This window comes from Hemiscyllium ocellatum, chromosome 12 (assembly GCF_020745735.1).
Source record: "Hemiscyllium ocellatum isolate sHemOce1 chromosome 12, sHemOce1.pat.X.cur, whole genome shotgun sequence".
Lineage (NCBI taxonomy): Eukaryota > Metazoa > Chordata > Chondrichthyes > Orectolobiformes > Hemiscylliidae > Hemiscyllium > Hemiscyllium ocellatum.
The window spans coordinates 86,713,032-86,732,291 of NC_083412.1; the positions used below are offsets into that span (position 1 = coordinate 86,713,032).

The 19,260-nt window shown below is 44.1% G+C and overlaps 1 protein-coding gene across 1 annotated transcript in view; it reads left to right on the top strand.

Annotated features, from left to right (window-relative positions):
* The window catches only part of LOC132821193 (pneumococcal serine-rich repeat protein-like), an 83,757-nt gene that overhangs the window by 14,666 nt on the left and 49,831 nt on the right, over positions 1–19,260 (top strand). The window contains exon 3 of the mRNA XM_060833837.1: positions 7,219–7,411. Coding sequence (XP_060689820.1) covers positions 7,219–7,411 — 193 coding nt within the window. The remainder of the gene's footprint in view (positions 1–7,218; positions 7,412–19,260) is intronic.

Below are 19,260 nucleotides of genomic sequence, written 5' to 3' on the forward strand. Positions count from 1 at the left end.
CAAAAAGTTGGTTTGCAGGTGCAGCAGGTAATTAAGAAGACAAATGGAATATTGCTTTGCATTGCTAAAGGGGTAGAGTTTAAAATCAGGGAGGTTATGTGCTGGTAAAGGGTGCTGGTGAGGTCACACCTGGAGTACTGTGCACACTTTTGGTCTCCTTGCTTGAGAAAGGATGTGCTGGCACCGGAGGGGATGCGGAGAAATTTCACAAGGTTGTTTCCGGAGTTGAGAGGGTTGGTTTATCAGGAGAGACTGAGTAGATTTGCATTATACTCATTGGAATTTAGAGGAATGTGGGGTACCTGATAGAAACATAGAAAATTATGAAGGGGGTATATAAGCTAGAAGCAGGGAGGGTATTTCCACTGGTGAGGGAAATTAGAACTACAGGACATGGCCTCAAAATGAAGGGGAGCAGATTTAGGAAGAGTTGAGGCGAAATGTCTTCACCTAATCTGTGAAATTCCCTGCCAGTGAAGCAGATGAGCTAACCTCGTTGAATGTTTTTAAGGAAAGATTTTTGAACTGTAAGGGAATTAAGGGTTATGGTAAGTGGGCAGGTGAGTGGAGCTGAGTCCATGAAAAGATCAGCCATGATCTTATTGAATGGCAGAGCAAACTCAATGGGCCAAATGGCCTACTTCTGGTCCTATTTCTTTAGTTCTTATGTGGGAAGAGTGGATGTTCTTTCTCTGGTCTCCGCAAGCTGACTGATCATCATCTGCCTCTGCATTACTACTCCAATCCCTGCTTGTGAGACAATGCTGTCTTTCCCACAATACAATGGATCTTGTGAACTGCTGCTGGAATCGCAGCTATAATCTCTTCCCACCACCACTACTCACCCTCACCTCCATCTCTCCCTCACCTGTTCTAGGATCTGCAGCTACATCATCCTAAGGCAAGGTTCCAACCTGATAGCCAGTCCACTTTTTCTTTCTGGCCAGTGGCTGTGTGGGAAACAGAGAAAGGAAAAGCTCACAAGTGATTGCACAGTTACATTTGTCCCTCATTTTGCATTTCCTGGCATCACATCTGCTAAAAGTAGGTCCTGCTCTCTCTCCATGCTGCCATGTCAGTCGATGCTGGTCATGACAGTGGGGAGAGATTGCGAAATTGCATTTTGATATGGAGGCAGCAGGTCAGTTAGTTCAGTTAGCTGGCCAGCTGGTGAGTGATGCCAATAATGCAGATTCAAATACCATACCAGCTGAATGTCCCATCTTCTGATCCTCCACGTGAGGCATGGTGAGTCTCTGGTAGGATTCACAACCAGTCGTCTCTCACTCTCTAATGAGACAGCAGCCTTATGGTCCAGTAGGATAATGGCAACTTTTCTTTTATAGGAGAATCAAGGTTATAAGGAAGTGGAAGAAAAGTGGATGTGAGGAGTGTTGGATTAGCAATGACCTTATTAAGGAGCAGTGTAGCCTTGAGGGACTAAATGGCCTACTCCTGTTACTATAGATGGAAAAATTGGAGAGAGATGTCAAAGAGGAGTCCAGAGTCTTGAGTCCTATGTTCAGTAACACCAATTGATTTTTATTTGGAGCTCCTTTTCATGAAGTGCAAGAGCGGTCAGAGACTGCTCTGAATCTGGCTTTGACATGAGGCCTAGTTGCCCTCTTAATTACAGCTCAGATTAGAGGAAAGATTGATCAGAAACTGTACGTTTCCCAATAACATACAGAATATTGATGCATTCTGTATTACATTGGTTACATACAACATTGACATCAGTCTTTGTCACATCTTCTTTGCCACATCCAATCCTGTGAATACAGGATCGATGATGAGTACCCCTATGGCCAGTCCTAGTTTCTCCAAGATCCCATGACGTTTACCAGCCATCTTTATAATTTTCCTTGGGATCTTACAATGCATTTCATCAATTTATATTTCAACATAAATGGTTAGGCTCTTTCTTAGACATTTACCAGACTTACTTATCTCTAAGGACTATTAGAATTCTGTTATTCATTGTATTTGTTGATGTCCCTATCAAATTCTGTTCAGCTTCTTATATTTCCTACTATCCTAATCACTACAGATATAAAAAGATGCTAATTCCTATAAAATTCATCATGTCAGTTTAGACTAGATTACTTATTGTGTGGAAACAGGCCCTTTGGCCCACGTCCATACTGACCTGCCGAAGTGCAACCCACCCAGACCCATTCCCCTACGTTTACCTGTTCACCTAACACTATGGGCAATTTAGAATGGCCAATTCACCAGACCTGCATATTTTGGGACTGTGGGAGGAAACCCACTCAGGCATGGGGAGAACGTGTAAAATCCACACAGACAGTCTGCCTGAGGTAGGAATTGAACCCAGGTCTCTGGCACTGTGAGGCAGCAGTGCTAACCACTGAGCCACCGTGCTACCTGCTCTAAGATTAGTTATATCAAAGTTATATGGTTATACTGAATGTTAGAATTATTTTAGTCAAAGGGTTGTGAGCAGCTTCAGTCCCACCTGACCTTGGAAGGTCAAGCAAACAATGACGCCGAACCCCCCACCCCACACCCTCCCCCAACCCCCCATCTTGTAGCTGCAATTATAATTCCTTCTGTTCACAAGCTGTTGTGTACGTGTGTTTTAACAAGAGATTGCTCCGAAGATTAAATTGACTGTCCCTACACTAAATATTTCTACATTATTTTACCAAATAAAACAACATCGATTCCAATTCCATTAATAACATGGAAACTCAATCACTTTCCCAGCTCAAGAATTTGGTCTGACTTCTTAAAGTTTTACATACATCTCTGTCCTCCCTCAACTTGATCCATAGATATAAGAATTCATTTGATCATACTTCTAATTCTTACTAAACTATAAACTTCAGGTTGTCTGTTTCCAAACATCTCTTATTGGACTGCCTCTTACAGGCGTCTGTTGCTGTGAGGTTGTACAGAACTTGCTGTATTTTAATTTGTCAGATTCTTTCTTCTGTCTGTTACCTTGGGTTTATCTTAGTCTCAAAGCTACCATTGTACTAACTTATGATCTCCCTCTAATGCCGAACTAAAGTTATGTTTGTTACTGCAACTAAAATCTTCTCTGCCATTTTGATGGCAACTGAAAATCTCCAGTCAGCCATTTTGCACCACTTCTGGCCAGATCCATTTTAATGGTTTGACTCTCATTGCATATAGTTGCCAAATCGTCCTCTTGAAATAAGCAGGATATTGTGAAATTTGAAAGGGTCCAGAAAAGAGTTACACTGATGTTGCCAGGGTTGGAGGGTTTGAGCTTCAAGGAGAGGCTGAATTGGCTGGTGCTGCTTTCCCTGGAGCGTCAGAGGCTGAGGGGTGACCTTACAGAGGTTTATAAAATCATAGAACATAGAAAAATACACGCAGTACAGGCCCTTTGGCCCTCGATGTTGCGCCGATCCAAGCCCACCTAACCTACACTAGCCCACTATCCTCCATATAGTAAAAAGTGAGGTCCGCAGATGCTGGAGATCAGAGCTGAAAATGTGTTGCTGGTTAAAGCGCAGCAGGTCAGGCAGCATCCAAGGAACAGGAAATTCGACGTTTCGGGCATAAGCCCTTCATCAGGAATGAGGAAAGTGTGTCCAGCAGGCTAAGATAAAAGGTAGGAAGGAGGGACTTGGGGGAGGGGCGATGGAGATGTGATAGGTGGAAGGAGGTCAAGGTGAGGGTGATAGGCCGGAGTGGAGTGGGGGCGGAGAGGTCAGGAAGAAGATTGCAGGTTAGGAGGGCGGTGCTGAGTTCGAGGGAATCAACTGAGACAAGGTGGTGGGAGGGGAAATGAGGAAACTGGAGAAATCTGAGTTCATCCCTTGTGGTTGGAGGGTTGCCAGGCGGAAGATGAGGTGCTCTTCCTCCAACCGTCGTGTTGTTATGTTCTGGTGATGGAGGAGTCCAAGGACCTGCATGTCCTTGGTGGAGTGGGAGGGGGAGTTAAAGTGTTGAGCCACAGGGTGGTTGGGTTGGTTGGTCCGGGCATCCCAGAAGTGTTCCCTGAAGCGTTCTGCAAGTAGGCGGCCCGTCTCCCCAATATAGAGGAGGCCACATCGGGTGCAGCGGATGCAGTAGATGATGTGTGTGGAGGTGCAGGTGAATTTGTGGCGGATATGGAAGGATCCCTTGGGGCCTTGGAGAGAGGTAAGAGAGGAGGTGTGGGTGCAAGTTTTGCATTTCTTGCGGTTGCAGGGGAAGGTGCCGGGAGTGGAGGTTGAATTGGTGGGGGGTGTGGACCTGACGAGGGAGTCACGGAGGGAGTGGTCTTTTCGGAATGCTGATAGGGGAGGGGAGGGAAATATATCCCTGGTGGTGGGGTCTGTTTTGAGGTGGCGGAAATGACGGCGGATGATACGCTGTATACGGAGGTCGGTGGGGTGGTGGGTGAGAACCAGTGGGGTTCTGTCCTGGTGGCGGTTGGAGGGGCGGGGCTCAAGGGCGGAGGAGCAGGAAGTGGAGGAGATGCGGTGGAGGGCATCGTCGATCATGTCTGGGGGGAATCTGCGGTCTTTGAAGAAGGAGACCATCTGGGCTGTACGGTATTGGAACTGGTCCTCCTGGGCGCAGATGCGGTGGAGATGAAGGAATTGGGAATATGGGATGGCGTTTTTACATGGGGCAGGGTGGGAGGTGTAGTCCAGGTAGCTGTGGGAGTCAGTCGGTTTATAGTAGATGTCTGTGTTGATTCGGTCACCCGAGATAGAAATGGAAAGGTCTAGGAAGGGGGGGGAGGAGTCTGAGACAGTCCAGGTGAATTTGAGGTCGGGGTGGAAGGTGTTGGTAAAGTGGATGAACTGTTCAACCTCCTCGTGGGAGCACGAGGCAGCGCCGATACAGTCATCGATGTAGCGGAGGAAAAGGTGGGGGGTGGTGCCAGTGTAGTTGCGGAAGATGGACTGTTCCACATATCCTACGAAGAGACAGGCATAGCTGGGGCCCATGCGGGTGCCCATGGCAACTCCTTTAGTTTGGAGGAAGTGGGAGGATTGGAAAGAGAAGTTATTCAGGGTGAGGACCAGTTCAGTCAGTCGAAGGAGGGTGTCAGTGGAAGGGTACTGGTTGGTACGGCGGGAAAGGAAGAAGCGGAGGGCTTTGAATCCTTCGTGATGGGGGATGGAGGTGTACAGGGACTGGATGTCCATCGTGAAGATAAGGCGTTGTGCCTCCACATCCTTCCTATAGTATGGTGACCAAAACTGCACACAATACTCCAGATGCTGCCGCACCAGAGTCTTTTACAACTGCATGACCTCAGTACTCCGGAACTCAATTCCTCTACCAATAAAAGACAGTACGCCATATGCCTTCTTCACAGCACTATTTACCTGGGTGGCAACTTTCAGAGATCTGTGTACATGGACACCAAGATCCCTCTGCTCATCCACACTACCAAGTATCCGACCATTAGCCCAGTACTCCATCTTCTTGTTACTCTTACCAAAGTGAATCACTTCACACTTACCTACATTGAACTCCATTTGCCACCTTTCTGCCCAGCTCTGCAGCTTATCTATATCCCGCTGTAACCTGCCACATCCTTCCTCATTGTCAACAACTCCACCGACTTTTGTATCATCCGCAAACTTGCTCACCCAACCTTCCAGCCCCTCCCCAGGTCATTTATAAAAATGACAAACAACAATGGTCGCAAATCCTTGCGGAACACTGCTAGTAACTGCACTCCAAAATGAACCTTTACCATCAACTACTACCCTCTGTCTTCTTTCAGTCAGCCAATTCTTAATCCAAACCTCTAACGCACCCTCAATGCCATACCTCCGTATTTTTTGCAGTAGCCTACCATGGGGAACCTTATCAAACGCCTTACTAAAATCCATATACACCACATCTACCGCTTTACCCTCGTCCACCTCCTTAGTCACCTTCTCAAAGAATTCAATAAGGTTTGTGAGGCACGACCGGCCCTTCACAAAACATGCTGACTATCCTTGATCACATGATTCCTATCCAGATGTTCATAAATCCTATCACTTACAATTCTCTCTAAGACTTTGCCCACAACAGAAGTGAGACTCACAGTCCTATAGTTACTAGGGTTATCCCTACTCCCCTTCTTTAACAATGGAACTACATTTGCTATCCTCTAGTCTTCTGTCACTATTCCTGTAGACAACGAGGACATAAAAATCAAGGCCAATGGCTCTGCAATGTCATCCCTTGCTTCCCAGAGAATCCTAGGATAAATGTCATCAGGCCCAGGGGACTTATCTATTTTCAGCCTTTCCAGGATTTCCAACACCTCTTCCCTACATACCTCAAAGCCATCCATTCTAATTAATTGTGACTCAATATTCACATCGGCAACAATGTCCTGTTTCTGAGTGAATACTGACGAAAAGTATTCATTCAGTGTCTCCCCAATCTCTTCAGCCTCCATGCACAACTTCCCACTACTATCCTTGACTGGACCTATTCCTACCCTAGTCATTCTTTTATTCCTGAGGAGCATGGATAGGGTAAATAGGCAAGGTCTTTTCCCCTGCAATGATGACGTCCAGAACTAGAGGACATAGTTTAGGTTGAGAGGGAAAGGATTTAAAAGGGGCCTAAGGGGCAACTTTTCACGCAGAGGGTGGTGTGTGTATGAAATGAGCTGCCAGAGGAAGTGGTGGAGGCTGGTCAATTACAGCATTTAAAAGGCATCTGGATGGGTATATGAATAGGAAGGGTTTAGAGGGATATGGGCCAACTGCTGGCAAATGGGACTAGATTAGGTTAGGATACCTGGTCGGCATGGATGAGTTGGACCGAAGGGTCCGTTTCCATGCTGTACATCTCCAAGACTCTATGACTCTATGTAGCAGAAGTGTATCTCAGAGTTTGCTACAGCAGGTGAAGTCACCATATTCCCAAACGGCTGATCTCTGATTAAAGAGACGTGATTGGTGGTGAGTTTAACCTGAGAATTACCATGCCTCAAGTGAGGAATGATGTTTAGAAGGTGAGACCTTCAAGGTGACCTCAGCCCGTGGAGAAATTGAGCCCATGCTGTTGGTGACCATCACCAGCCATCCAGCCAACTGAGCTTACCGACCCCCTTTAATAGTCCAATGAAGTTAATGTTGTGGGAGTAGTTTTATTCAAAGGAGAGCAGTAAACAGGATTAGACCTTGTGGAATTTATCTTTCAGGTTCTCCAATTCATGTCAGAAGCTCTGTTTGAATAGTGCAGAGAAATAAAATGTATGTTTCCTCTACACAGATTGTTCCAACTGTACAAAAGCTATTGGATGGCAATGGTTTAGTTATCACCATCACTGGATTTCAAAACGGTACTATTATGGTAAACCTGTTGGCTTCCACGAGCAAAAACTTTACTGCTTCCCCAGCTTCTCTGCAAAATGTGATTGCAAATGTAATCAAAATAGTTGAACAATTCTCGATCCACATATCAGGTAGGTCTCATGCTCATCATCATCAATACTTTCATCATTTTTGTTCAACACTGCTGCTGTTTCATTGCATTGATTTGCAGATTTTAGTACTGTGCTACAACCAGGTGAGGTGACAGTGATAGGATTTATGTTCTTTGCAATACATTGTTGCACCTCTCTCTAATTAAAATGCAGTTAAGTAATTTCTGCTGTGACAGTATAAGCCAACGTTCTTCTAAGTGGAAGAAAGAGTAATTATATTATCAGCTGAGAAAAAAATCAATCCATAGACATAAGAAAGTGCCCCGTTAAGAAAAGGAAGATAAAAGGAACATACAGTGTAAAGTCCTTAGAATGTCCTTGAGACATAAGTTTTTAACCTGAGACTACAGTCATTTACTTGTTACCCTGCATCATCAGCAGGAGTGAATATCACAATTATCTTTTGAGTTCTCAGTATTCTGATTTTTTTTTGTAATCCATATTGTCACCAAGTGCACTTCCTTCTTGACAGGGAGGGAACTATTTCTAGCTGGGCCAGCTCTGTCGTCATAAATCCAGCTTTTCTCTTCTGCTGGGGCAGCAGTTTGAAATTTAAGGCCACTTGTGCATCTGACATTGTCTTCAAATTTGACTATTGCATGTGGGGTTTTTCTCTCCAACATGTGAACATTCTCATATGGGTGTGAAAAAAAAACCGATGAGGCATTTCGTATCTATGCAGTATTGGCAAGGTACTTGCTAACTATTGTCAATGGCTTTGGATAAAGTGTGAACTTCAGTTGTTTGTCTGTGGCCTAACCTACACTGAAACTTGACCACTCTAAGTGCATCTTTCTGGTTCCTTTCGAAAAATAATTTCAGTCAGTGAATATCCTAGCTATCACAAACATTCAAAATATCAGTCAATGCAATTACAAAAATGAATTGTCCATGTTCGGTATTAACATGGCAGCGGGTTCTCCAATCTTTCAAACAAATTCGTGGCTGACTTCCAAGTTTCTTTAAAATAATGTTGGTTGACAGTAAATGCATAATTGTATGGCTACAGAGCAGTGTACTTATGGTACAATTTGCAACCACCTAATGTCTCCAAGCTAGGAGACCTGAATTCAATCTCACCTGCTCCAGAGGTATGTAAGTTGTGCAGCTTTTGTAACAAATCTTTTGTAATATGAACTTCAAGATTTGGAGTCTCCAAAATGCTTAAAAACTCAGATGTCTGTTTGTATAGTTTGCCAAACACTTCATACATCTCTCAATGTTTAGTGTCAGAAGGCATTTCTGTAAGCAGGGAGCTATCTACAGTTTAGCTTAATTCTGGGCCTAAGTATTTTTGGGTACCTCAGAGCAGGAGCTGACCACAAATTTTACTTTGGGTGATTTTTCAGCTTGGTTACTGCACTATTAATCATAAAGGTTTTTAAAAATCACAGAAGTTTGAAAAATTCCTCTTGCCTGTGCATTAACAATGTCATGGTTATAGCTGCTAACAAAGTCAATTCATACTATTAACCTGCCTTACTGTTGTGGATGTGCTGAAAATATTGAAATTGTGTGTGTCAGGGGTAGACTTCAATATTCTCAATTAGAGTGGTGCTGGAAAAGCACAGCAGGTCAGGCGGCATCCGAGGAGCAGGAAAATTGATGTTTCGGGCAATAACCCTTCATCAGGAATGGAGGCAGGGAGCCTCCAGGGCGGAGAGATAAATGTGTGTGTGTGTGGGGGGGGGGGGGGGGGGGGGGGGGAAGGGGGGTGGTTGGGGCTGGGGAGAAGGTAGCTAAAAGTACAATAGGTGAATGGGGGTGGAGATGGAGGTGATAGGTCAGAGGGGAGGCTGGAGTAGATAGGTGGGAAGGGAAATTGGCAGGTAGGTCAGGTCCCATTCTCAATCTGTCAAGTGTTGGTGATAATAAATCAGCTAGTGGGAATAACATCCATTAAAGTATAAAATTGTGATTCATCCAAGATTGCCAGTTTTTTGTTGGATTTTATAATGATCTCCAGGTCCTTTTCTCATGATTAAGCTCTGGTGGGGGTGCAGAGAAGGTGCACGAGGTTCATTCTGGAGTTGACAGGGTTAACTTGTGAGGAGAGGCTGGGTAGATTGGGATTATATGCATTGGAATTCAGAAGAATGAGGGCAGATCTTATAGAAACATAAAATTATGAAGGAAATCGATAAAATAGAAATAGGATGTTACCGCTGGTAGGTGATACCAGGACAACAGGGTGTGGCCTCAAGATTAGAGGAAGTAGGCTTAGAACTGAACTGAGGAGGAACGTCTTCACCCAGAGGGTGGTTAATCTATGGAATTCCATGCCCAATGAAGTAGTGGCAAACATCAAGTAGACAGTGACGTGACTTCAGTAATCACGTTTAAAGCTAAGAAATATATTTTTTTGAAAAATAAGGGAATTATGGGATATGATGCTAACGTGGGTAAATGGATCTGAGTCCATGAAAAGATCAGCCATGATCTTCTGGAATGGCAGAACAGGCTCGAAGGGCCAGATGACCTTCTCCTGCTCCTAGTTCTTAAGTTCTTATTCTTCCTCATTTGAACAGATCCTGTGTATGTCTAGGACTTGTCCGTAGGGGGTGCCTTTTTTAGCATGTTTGGGGTGGAAGCTAGAGAAGTGCAGCATTGTCAAGTTTTCCGTGGGTTTGCAGTAGAGCGAGGTACTGAGGCGTCCATCCTTGATGGAGATGCATGTGTCCAAGAATGAGACTGATCCGAAAAAGTAGTCCATGGTGAGTCTGATGGTGGGATAAAACTTGTTGATATCGTCATGTCGTCTTTTCAATGATTCCTCACCATGAGTCCAAAGGAAGAAAATGTCATCGATGTACCAGGTGTATAGCTTTGGTTGAAGGTCCTGTGCAGCAAAAAGTCTTGCTCGAACTTGTGCATGAAAATGTTGGTGTATTAGGGTGCAGATTTGGTTCCGATGGCTGTTCTGTGTGTCTGGATGAAGAGCTGGTTGTTGAAGATGAAAACGTTGTGGTTGAGGATAAAGCTGATGAATTGTAGGAAAGTGCTCAGAGATTGGTACTCAGAGATTGGTGTTGAATACTGAGGCTGTTGCTGCTATACCATCATTGTGGGGGATGTTGGCGTAGAGTGCTGTAACATCCATTGTGACGAGAAATGTTCCTGGTTCGATTGGTCCATGGGTGCTGAGTTCCTGTAAGAAATCTGTAATGTTGTAACAAAAACTGAGGGTTCCTTGCACAATAGGTTTCAATATACCCTCGACATAGACAGAGAGTCATAGGGTCATAGAGTATTAGAGATGTATAACACAGAATCAGAACCTTTAGTCCAACTCATCCATGCAGACCAGATATCCTCACCTAATCTAGTCTCATTTGCCAGCACTTTCTTTCACATAGAGGGTGGTGCACATATGGAATGAGCTTCCAGAGGATGTGGTGGAGGCTGGTGCATTTACAACATTTAAAAGGCAGCTGGCTGGGTATATGAATAGGAAGAAGATAGATGGATATGGGGTTCTCACACAGGGTTCTGTTGCCTGATATGATGGGATGTCCAGTGTGTTGGCTTTGTGTATCTCTGAAGGCAGTTGAAGTCTCCTCAAGAGGTACAAGAGATGAGAGTGCATAAGATATTCTGAAGGTCCGAATCAAAAGTCTTGACCAGGCTGGTGAGTTGATGGATGTGTTCTTTGTTCGGATCGGTAGGTAGCTGTCTGTAGTGTTCCTGGTTGTTCAGTTGTTGGTATGTTTCTTTGCAGTAGCCCGTTCTATTTGCATGATGCTGGCTCCTCCTGTGTCTGCTGGCTTGATGGCGATGCTGCGATTGTCCTTGAGAGCCTGGATGACGTTGCGTTGTGCCTGGGTGACATTCTTGTGAGCGTGGCTGATGAATCTGGCGTTAATGCATCTCCCGACGTCTTGAGCATACACGTCGAGCCTGGGGCAGCGGTCTTCTGGAGGGATCCAATTCAACTCTTTCTTCTTTGGTCGCTGATCTCTCTGTCAACTGTTCTGGTTCATTGGTTGTCTCATTGGGCTTGCTACTGACATCTTGGGGTTTGTGGAAGAAATCCTGGAAATTCATTTGCTTGATGAATTTCTCTGTGTTTGCAGTGAGACCAATGGGGTCCATTTTGATGCTGAGGCAGAAATTGAGCCCTCAGCTGAGAACTTTGATTTGTCTGGTTGAAGGGTGTGGTCAGACAAGTTGACAACAGGTTTCCCTGTGGAGGTATCAGTTTCAACTGTGGTACCAGGGGTGGCTTGGTTACTGCTGGTGGTGATGCCAAGTTTCTCCAGTTTCCTGTTCTTGGCATGCATGTAGGTGGCGTAGTTCCGTTGCCTCATTTGGCTTGGGAGTGTCTCATAGCTAGTCTGCTGTATCCTGAGAATACAGACTCTTTTTCAATTTCAAGGTTGTGGTGTCTGCCGTAGAGTTGGTGTACGAGATGATTGAGGAGTTTGCGAGCACAGTCTCTCAGCATTGTCTGGGCTTAGGTCAACTTGAGTGGGTTCGTGATCTGTATCCCTCTGCTTTCTTGCATCCCTACAGAAATCTGATGTCTGTATCGATATGCATGATCTTCTTGGAGATCCTCTCCACTTTGAGCCAATGGTTTGCGGTATCGATGGTAGCCAGGACGTGGAGGTGCCGGTGTTGGACTGGGTTGGACAAAGTCAGAAGTCACACAACACCAGGTTATAGTTCAGCCTGTTGGAATATAAAATAGTGTCATGTAACATTTGACTTAGCTATAGAAGCAACATGGAAACAGACCCATCAGTCCAACTCGTCCATGCTGACTAGATATTCTACACCGATGTAGTCCCATTTGCCAGCATTTGGTCTCAACTGATCAGACATGATCATGTTGAATGGTAGAGCAGGTTTGAAGGGCCAAATGGCCTACTTCCACTCCTATTTCTTTGTTTCTGTGAGTCTGATATGACTTTGCTTCAGAACGGTCTTACAGCATTTTGCGTGTTTGTTTTAATTCTCCCCAAACATTCTCTGCTTGAATTAGAATAATCGCAACTTCTCTGTACCCAGGATCAAGGTGAAACTGAGGGATTGTGGAGGACACTTTCCAAGGAATTGCCTGCAGTAGAAGCAGTGAGCCTCATGGAAATTACAGAAAGTTTACAATACTGATGAAGGCCATTCAGCCCACTGTGTACATGATACCCGAAGCCCTGGCTGGTTCTGTGATAGATGATGCTCTAGATGATGGGGAATAAGGGTGAAGTGAGGTAAGGTATAAAAGAGGCTCTGCTAGCCCCCTTTTTCCTTGCAGAGGTTACCTCCAGGAATCTGTTGGGATTTGCTTGCAGCGAAGGGCCCGTCCACTGCGGGTAAGATCACTCTCAACGTGACCCAAGTGGCTTGTGAGTCATCTGTTTCCATTTCTTACCAGGCTCTTTGGGCAAATATTGGCTGTCACTGGGAATATGTCAGGGTGACTGATCCAAAGCGCTATGCTCCCCAACAGCCTTGCCTGGTACAGGAGACACCTCTGTGGAGCTGTTCATTGATTGCTGAAGAGGCTATGCCAACACTAGAGGGCAGACAGAACCATATTTTAACAAGATATAAGAAATTCCACACCTTAAACAGTACAGCATTCTTTCAGTACCATACTGACATGTGACACAAGATTGAGCTCCATTTCCTGGAGTGGAATTTCAATAAATAACTTCCTAATCTTCAGGTAATTTTACCATTAACTTCTCACCTGCATACCGTGGATCTCATTGATGTGAGCTCTTGTTTCCTCCTTCCTATTTTTCTATCTTTCATTTCCATCTACATTCCTTGTACCCTTCTCTCTCTGCTCATGAACCATTCCCTAGCCCCCACTAACCCCCAGACAACCCACTCTCCCATCCCCAGTGTCCCACTCCAGTCACCAACCACCCCCTCACCACCAAACCACCATGTCCCACTCCAGGCTCACCAATCACCCCCTCACCACCACTCACCAATGTCCCACTCCAAGCTCACCAACCGCCCTTCACCACCACCCAACCACCAATGTCCCACTCCAGACTCACCAACCACCCCCTCACCACCCAACCACCAATGTCCTACTCCAGGCTCACCAACCACCCCCTCACCACCCAACCACCAATGTCCTACTCCAGGCTCACCAACCACCCCCTCACCACCCAACCACCAATGTCCTACTCCAGGCTCACCAACCACCCCCTCATCACCCAACCACCAATGTCCTACTCCAGGCTCACCAACCACCCCTTCACCACCACCCACCAGTGTCCCACTCCAGGCTCACCAACCACCCCCTCACTACCACCCACCAATGTCCCACTCCAGGCTCACCAACCTCCCCCTCACCACCCAACCACCAATGTCCCACTCCAAGCTCCACTCCCAGCTCACCCTAACTCCAACTCTAACCAGCCAGTGTCATGCTCCAGACCCTAATAAAGTTGCTTTCCTACCAACTTCTGCCAGAAAAAAATGAGAAAAGGACAAAAAAGAAAAGAATGGAAAAAGAAAGCTGACAGAGTGGACAAGCCTTGGGGCCTCAGCGGCCGCCATCTTACTACTTCTGCTTCAGCTCATTAGCTGTCATACAGGTTCTCTGGGTATTTTTTATTATTGCTGTAATGGGAAATGGGCGTCAGTGGCTGGCCCAGAATTTATTGTCCATCCCTAATGCAATGATGCGGCACATTGATGTTGATGGCAGGTACCAATTCTTCAATTGGAACCTAACTCTGAAATTTTCTGACAAGTAAGAATGAATAATAATAGTTACTAAAACATTAACTAGATATTGAATTATATTCTCTATGTCAGCACTACAATAAAGGAGAAAGAAGCTACAATGATGTTAATATTGGTGGGACCATTCTCAACTGGTGTTGAACAGAAACCAAGGGCTTCTCCACAGGAAGGTGGGTTCCAATGGCTGAGGCAGTTACCCTGATCCTTATCGTGAAAGCTATTTAAGACAAGCATTGCTGGCGGCAAAAAGGCACTAAGTGGCTACATTAACAGTTTCCATTAATGAGCGTCTTCCCAACACTGACAATGTACAGGATTTTAAAACATACTGATAACTAAAGAATTGTCCTAGTTTTATTGTGGCACTGCCTGTTACTGTTCAACTGGTTATATTTTGTCCATAAATTATGTGCAGTTCTGGTCACCTTATTTATGGACAGTTATTAAAGCCCTGGAGAGAGTGCAAAGGAAATTAATGAGAATGATATCAGGAATGAGGGCTTTTAGATACAAGGCAAGATGAGAGAGATAGGCTTATTCTCTGGGGCAGAGCAGATTAAGAGGGGACTTTATTGAGGTGTTCAAAATTAACAACAATTTTGGCAGAGCAAAGAAGGACATTCCACTTCCACTAGTTGGTATGTCAGTAACTAGGGGTCACAATTTCAAGATTGTCAGCAAGAGAGCTAGGAGTGAGATGAGGAGGAATTTACAGAAAAAGTTGTTAGGGTTTGGAATGTGCTGCCTGGGAGAGTGGAGGAGGTTAATTCCTTAGGAGGTTTCAAAAGACAGCTCCTATGAAATTAATTGCCTAGTGGACAGTTAAGAGTCAACCACATTGCAGTGGGCCTGGAGTCACGTGTAGGCCAGGCCAGGTAAGAATGGCAGTTTCCTTCTCTGAAGGACGTTAGTGAACCAACTGGGATTTTCTGACTATCAGTAATGGTTTCATGGGATCCTTTTTCCAGATTTTTATTGAATTCAAATTCCACCATGACCCATCATGGGATTCAAATCCAGGTCTTCAGAACATTATCTGGGTCTCTGTATCTCAGGTTCTCAGAGCATTACTTTGTCTTACTTGCCCAATCACAACATCACCACACCATTGCCTCCCTTGCAGATAGAATTTATATTTCAGAAAGCGACCATTTAACACAAGTCCACACGCAATCCTCCTCCCAGCACACTTAATGCTGTCGGTATAATCTAATTCCTCCCTTATGAGTTACCTCAACTACTGTTACTGGAAGCAGGTTCCATATTCTATGTACTCTTTGTTTATTCTTAATTATCTGTTACATTTATTAGCAACTTACTTATATTTATGGCTCTTATTTCTGTCACCCTTAAATAGAAACATCTTTTTTACATCTCCCTGATCAAATTCTTTCACAAGGAGCCTTCTATTTTCCGGTGAAAATAAACTTTATATTGCCCAATCTTTGCTGATAGAGAAATCATTTCAGTGTTAATAACATCCTTGTAAGTCTTCTTTGTATCTTTAGTTCTAGTACTTTACATAAAATGGAGACCAGACTTCACAGCATCCTGAGAAGGTTGAGCGAAGGTTCTATGTAACTTCAGTGAAATTTTGCCTTTTCACTTCTATGGTAATTTTTCCTGATTGAAAAACTGAAAATTCTATCTCCAGTGTGGATCACATTTTCCTTATGTATCACTAAAGTAAGTGTGAACATTGGAAGAAGCCATAGAGTCCAGCCTGTTTCATGATTCAGTGAGATAATTGCAGAAATAAACCTCAAATCCAATCCATGAATAAGGCACTGAGTTCTTATCCCTCAGTAACGTATTCATCACCGGGGGCGGCATGGTGGCATAGTGGTTAACACTGCTGCTCCACAGCACCAGCGTCCCAGGTTGGATTCCAGCCTCAGGCCACTCTCTGTGTAGAGGTTGCACATTCTCCCCATGTCTGCATGGGTTTGCTCCTGTTTCCTCCCACAGTCCAAAGATGTGCAGGTCAGGTGAATTGCCCATGCTAAATTGCTTGTAGTGTTAGGTGCATTAGTCAGAGGGAAATGGGACTGCGTGAGTTACTCTTCAGAGGGTCGTTGTGGACTTGTTGGGTTGAAGGGCCTGTTTCTGCACTGTAGGGTATCTAAAACCTCTGTTGATTTCAGTCTTATATGTTTCAATTGAACCAACATCCACGATTATTTTTGTCAGATTTATACGACCCTTTGTGTGAATCTGTGCCAACTGTGAAAGAGCTAACCAGTCCTCTGCATTTCCTTCAGAACACTTCACATTATCCCATTCCCTTTTAAAAATGATTATTTAATTTGTCTTCACTTATTTTATTCAGAAAACGTGATATAGGTGTCATTGACTGGGTCAGTGTTTATCCCCCATTCCTAGCTGCCTTTGAGAAAATGATGGTGAGTTGCCTTTAAAGCAGAGGGGCTAAGAGCAGGAGGACATAAGTCAGCCCCTCAAACCTGCTCCAACATTTGATACGATTATTGTTGATCTAATCTTTGCCTCAGTTCCACTTTCCTATCTGTTATCCATTATCCTTCAAGTAATTTAAAAATCAGCCTAGCTTCACCTTAAATTTATTCAAATATCCCAGCATCTATCACACTCTGGGGTAGTGAATTCCACAGATGCTTTGTGAGAAGTAATTCCTCTGTATCTCTGTTTTAAATCCACAACCCGCTAATCCCCTATCCTAAACCTCTCATTCTAGATTGTCCCATCTGAGGAAACATCCTTTCTACAAATACTTTGTCAAATCTCTTTAGCATCTTTCAATTAGATCTCCCTAATAAACTCCTGAGACTATAGGCCTGAACTGCACAATCCTCTTAATGAAACAACCCCTCATCTCTGGAATCAATGCAATGAATTGTTGAGGAAGAAATTTAAACTGATAAGCACTTATTTTGTAAATTGTAGAATTTTGCATAGTTTCCTAAGATGTTAAAATACAGGATAATAAATCACAAGTTATGTCCAATTTTGTGTGAACAGAAATTTCAACTGAGCTGATGTATTTAATGAGTTGAGAATTAAAGAGAAATAGCAAAATATGCACTGTTTTCTTTAGGGGTAGAGAACAATACTTTATAGATTGGTTAATACTTTTCTACAATTGGTATAAAAAAGGGAAACCTTCATTAAGTTATGCCGTAATATAGGTTGCTTATAGCTGATGGAATGCACATTTCTGAATGCTAGTGAAGTAATGCAACAACAAGGTTTTTGTTTCTTGAAATTTGAACCAAATAGGCTATAATAAATTATTTCAGAGTGAAAATTATAAAAAAAAAAAAAAAAATTGTTCAAGAAAGGGAGTAGGGATAGCCCTAGCAACTATAGGCCAGTGAGTCTGACTTCAGTGGTGGGCAAAGTCTTAGAGAGAATGGTAAGGGATAAGATTTATGAACATCTGGGTAGGAATAACGTGATCAGGGATAGCCAGCATGGTTTTGTGAAGGGCAGGTCGTGCCTCACAAACCTTATTGAGTTCTTTGAGAAGGTGACCAAGGAAGTGGATGAGGGTAAAGCAGTAGATGTTGTGTATATGGATTTTAGTAAGGCGTTCGATAAGGTTCCCCATGGTAGGCTAATGCTAAAACTTCGGAGGTATGGCATTGAGGATACATTAGAGGTTTGGATTAGGAATTGGCTGGCTGGAAGGAGACAGAGGGTAGTAGTTGATGGATTATGTTCATCTTGGAGCGCAGTTACTAGCGGTGTACCACAAGGATCTGTTTTGGGACCATTGCTTTTTGTTATCTTTATAAATGATCTAGAGGAAGGACTTGAAAGCTGGGTAAGCAAGTTTGCGGATGACACAAAAGTCGGTGGAGTTGTGGATAGTGAGGAAGGAAGTGGTAGGTTACAGCGGGATATAGATAAGTTGCAGAGCTGGGCGGAAATGTGGCAAATGGAATTCAATGTAGCTAAGTGCGAAGTCGTTCACTTTGGTAGGAATAACAAGATGATGGATTACTGGGCTAATGGTAGGCTACTTGGTAGTGTGGATGAGCAGAGGGATCTTGGTGTCCATGTACACAGATCTCTGAAAGTTGCCACCCAGGTAAATAGTGCTGTGAGGAAGGCATATGGTGTACTGGGCTTTATTGGCAGAGGAATTGAGTTCCGGAGTCCTGAGGTCATGTTGCAGTTGTATAAGACTCTGGTGCGGCCTCATCTGGAGTATTGTGTGCAGTTTTGGTCGCCATACTATAGGAAGGATGTGGAAGCTTTAGAACGAGTGCAGAGGAGGTTTACCAGGATGTTGCCTGGAATGGTAGGAAAATCTTATGAGGAAAGGCTGAGGCACTTGGGGCTGTTCTCATTGGAGAAGAGAAGGTTTAGGGGAGATCTGATAGAAGTGTATAAGATGATTAGGGGTTTAGATAGGGTAGATACTAAGAACCTTTTACCGCTAATGGAGTCAGGTGTTACTAGGGGACATAGCTTTAAATTAAGGGGTGGTAGGTATAGGACAGATGTTAGGGGTAGATTCTTCACACAGCGGGTTGTGAGTTCATGGAATGCCCTGCCCGTATCAGTGGTGAACTCTCCTTCTTTATGGTCATTTAAGCGGGCATTGGATAGGCATTTGGAAGTTATTGGGCTAGTATAGGTTAGGTAGGATTCGGTCGGCGCAACATCGAGGGCCGAAGGGCCTGTACTGCGCTGTATCCTTCTATGTTCTATGTTCTATGAACTGCCTCCAGTGCAACTACTTGTAAGGAGACTAAAATTATGTGCAGTACTTCAGATGCAAACTCACTAATACCTTGTACAGTTATAACAACACTTCTGTACGCTATTTATTTAGCAGTAAATTTAGGGTGTAGGTTTGCTCGCTGAGCTATAGGTTTGATATCCAGACGTTTGATTACCTGGCTAGGTAACATCATCAGTGTCGACCTCCAAGTGAAGTTAGCAGTAAATGTCAAATTTCCATTTGCCTTCTTTATTCTGCTTCATAGTTTCTTGAAAGTGGATAAATAGATAGGATAGTGAAGAGGGTGTTTGGTACGCTTTCCTTTATTCATCAGAGTATTGAGTACAGGAGTTGGGAGGTCATGTTGCGGCTGTACAGAACATTGGAATATTGTGTGCAATTCTGGTCTCCT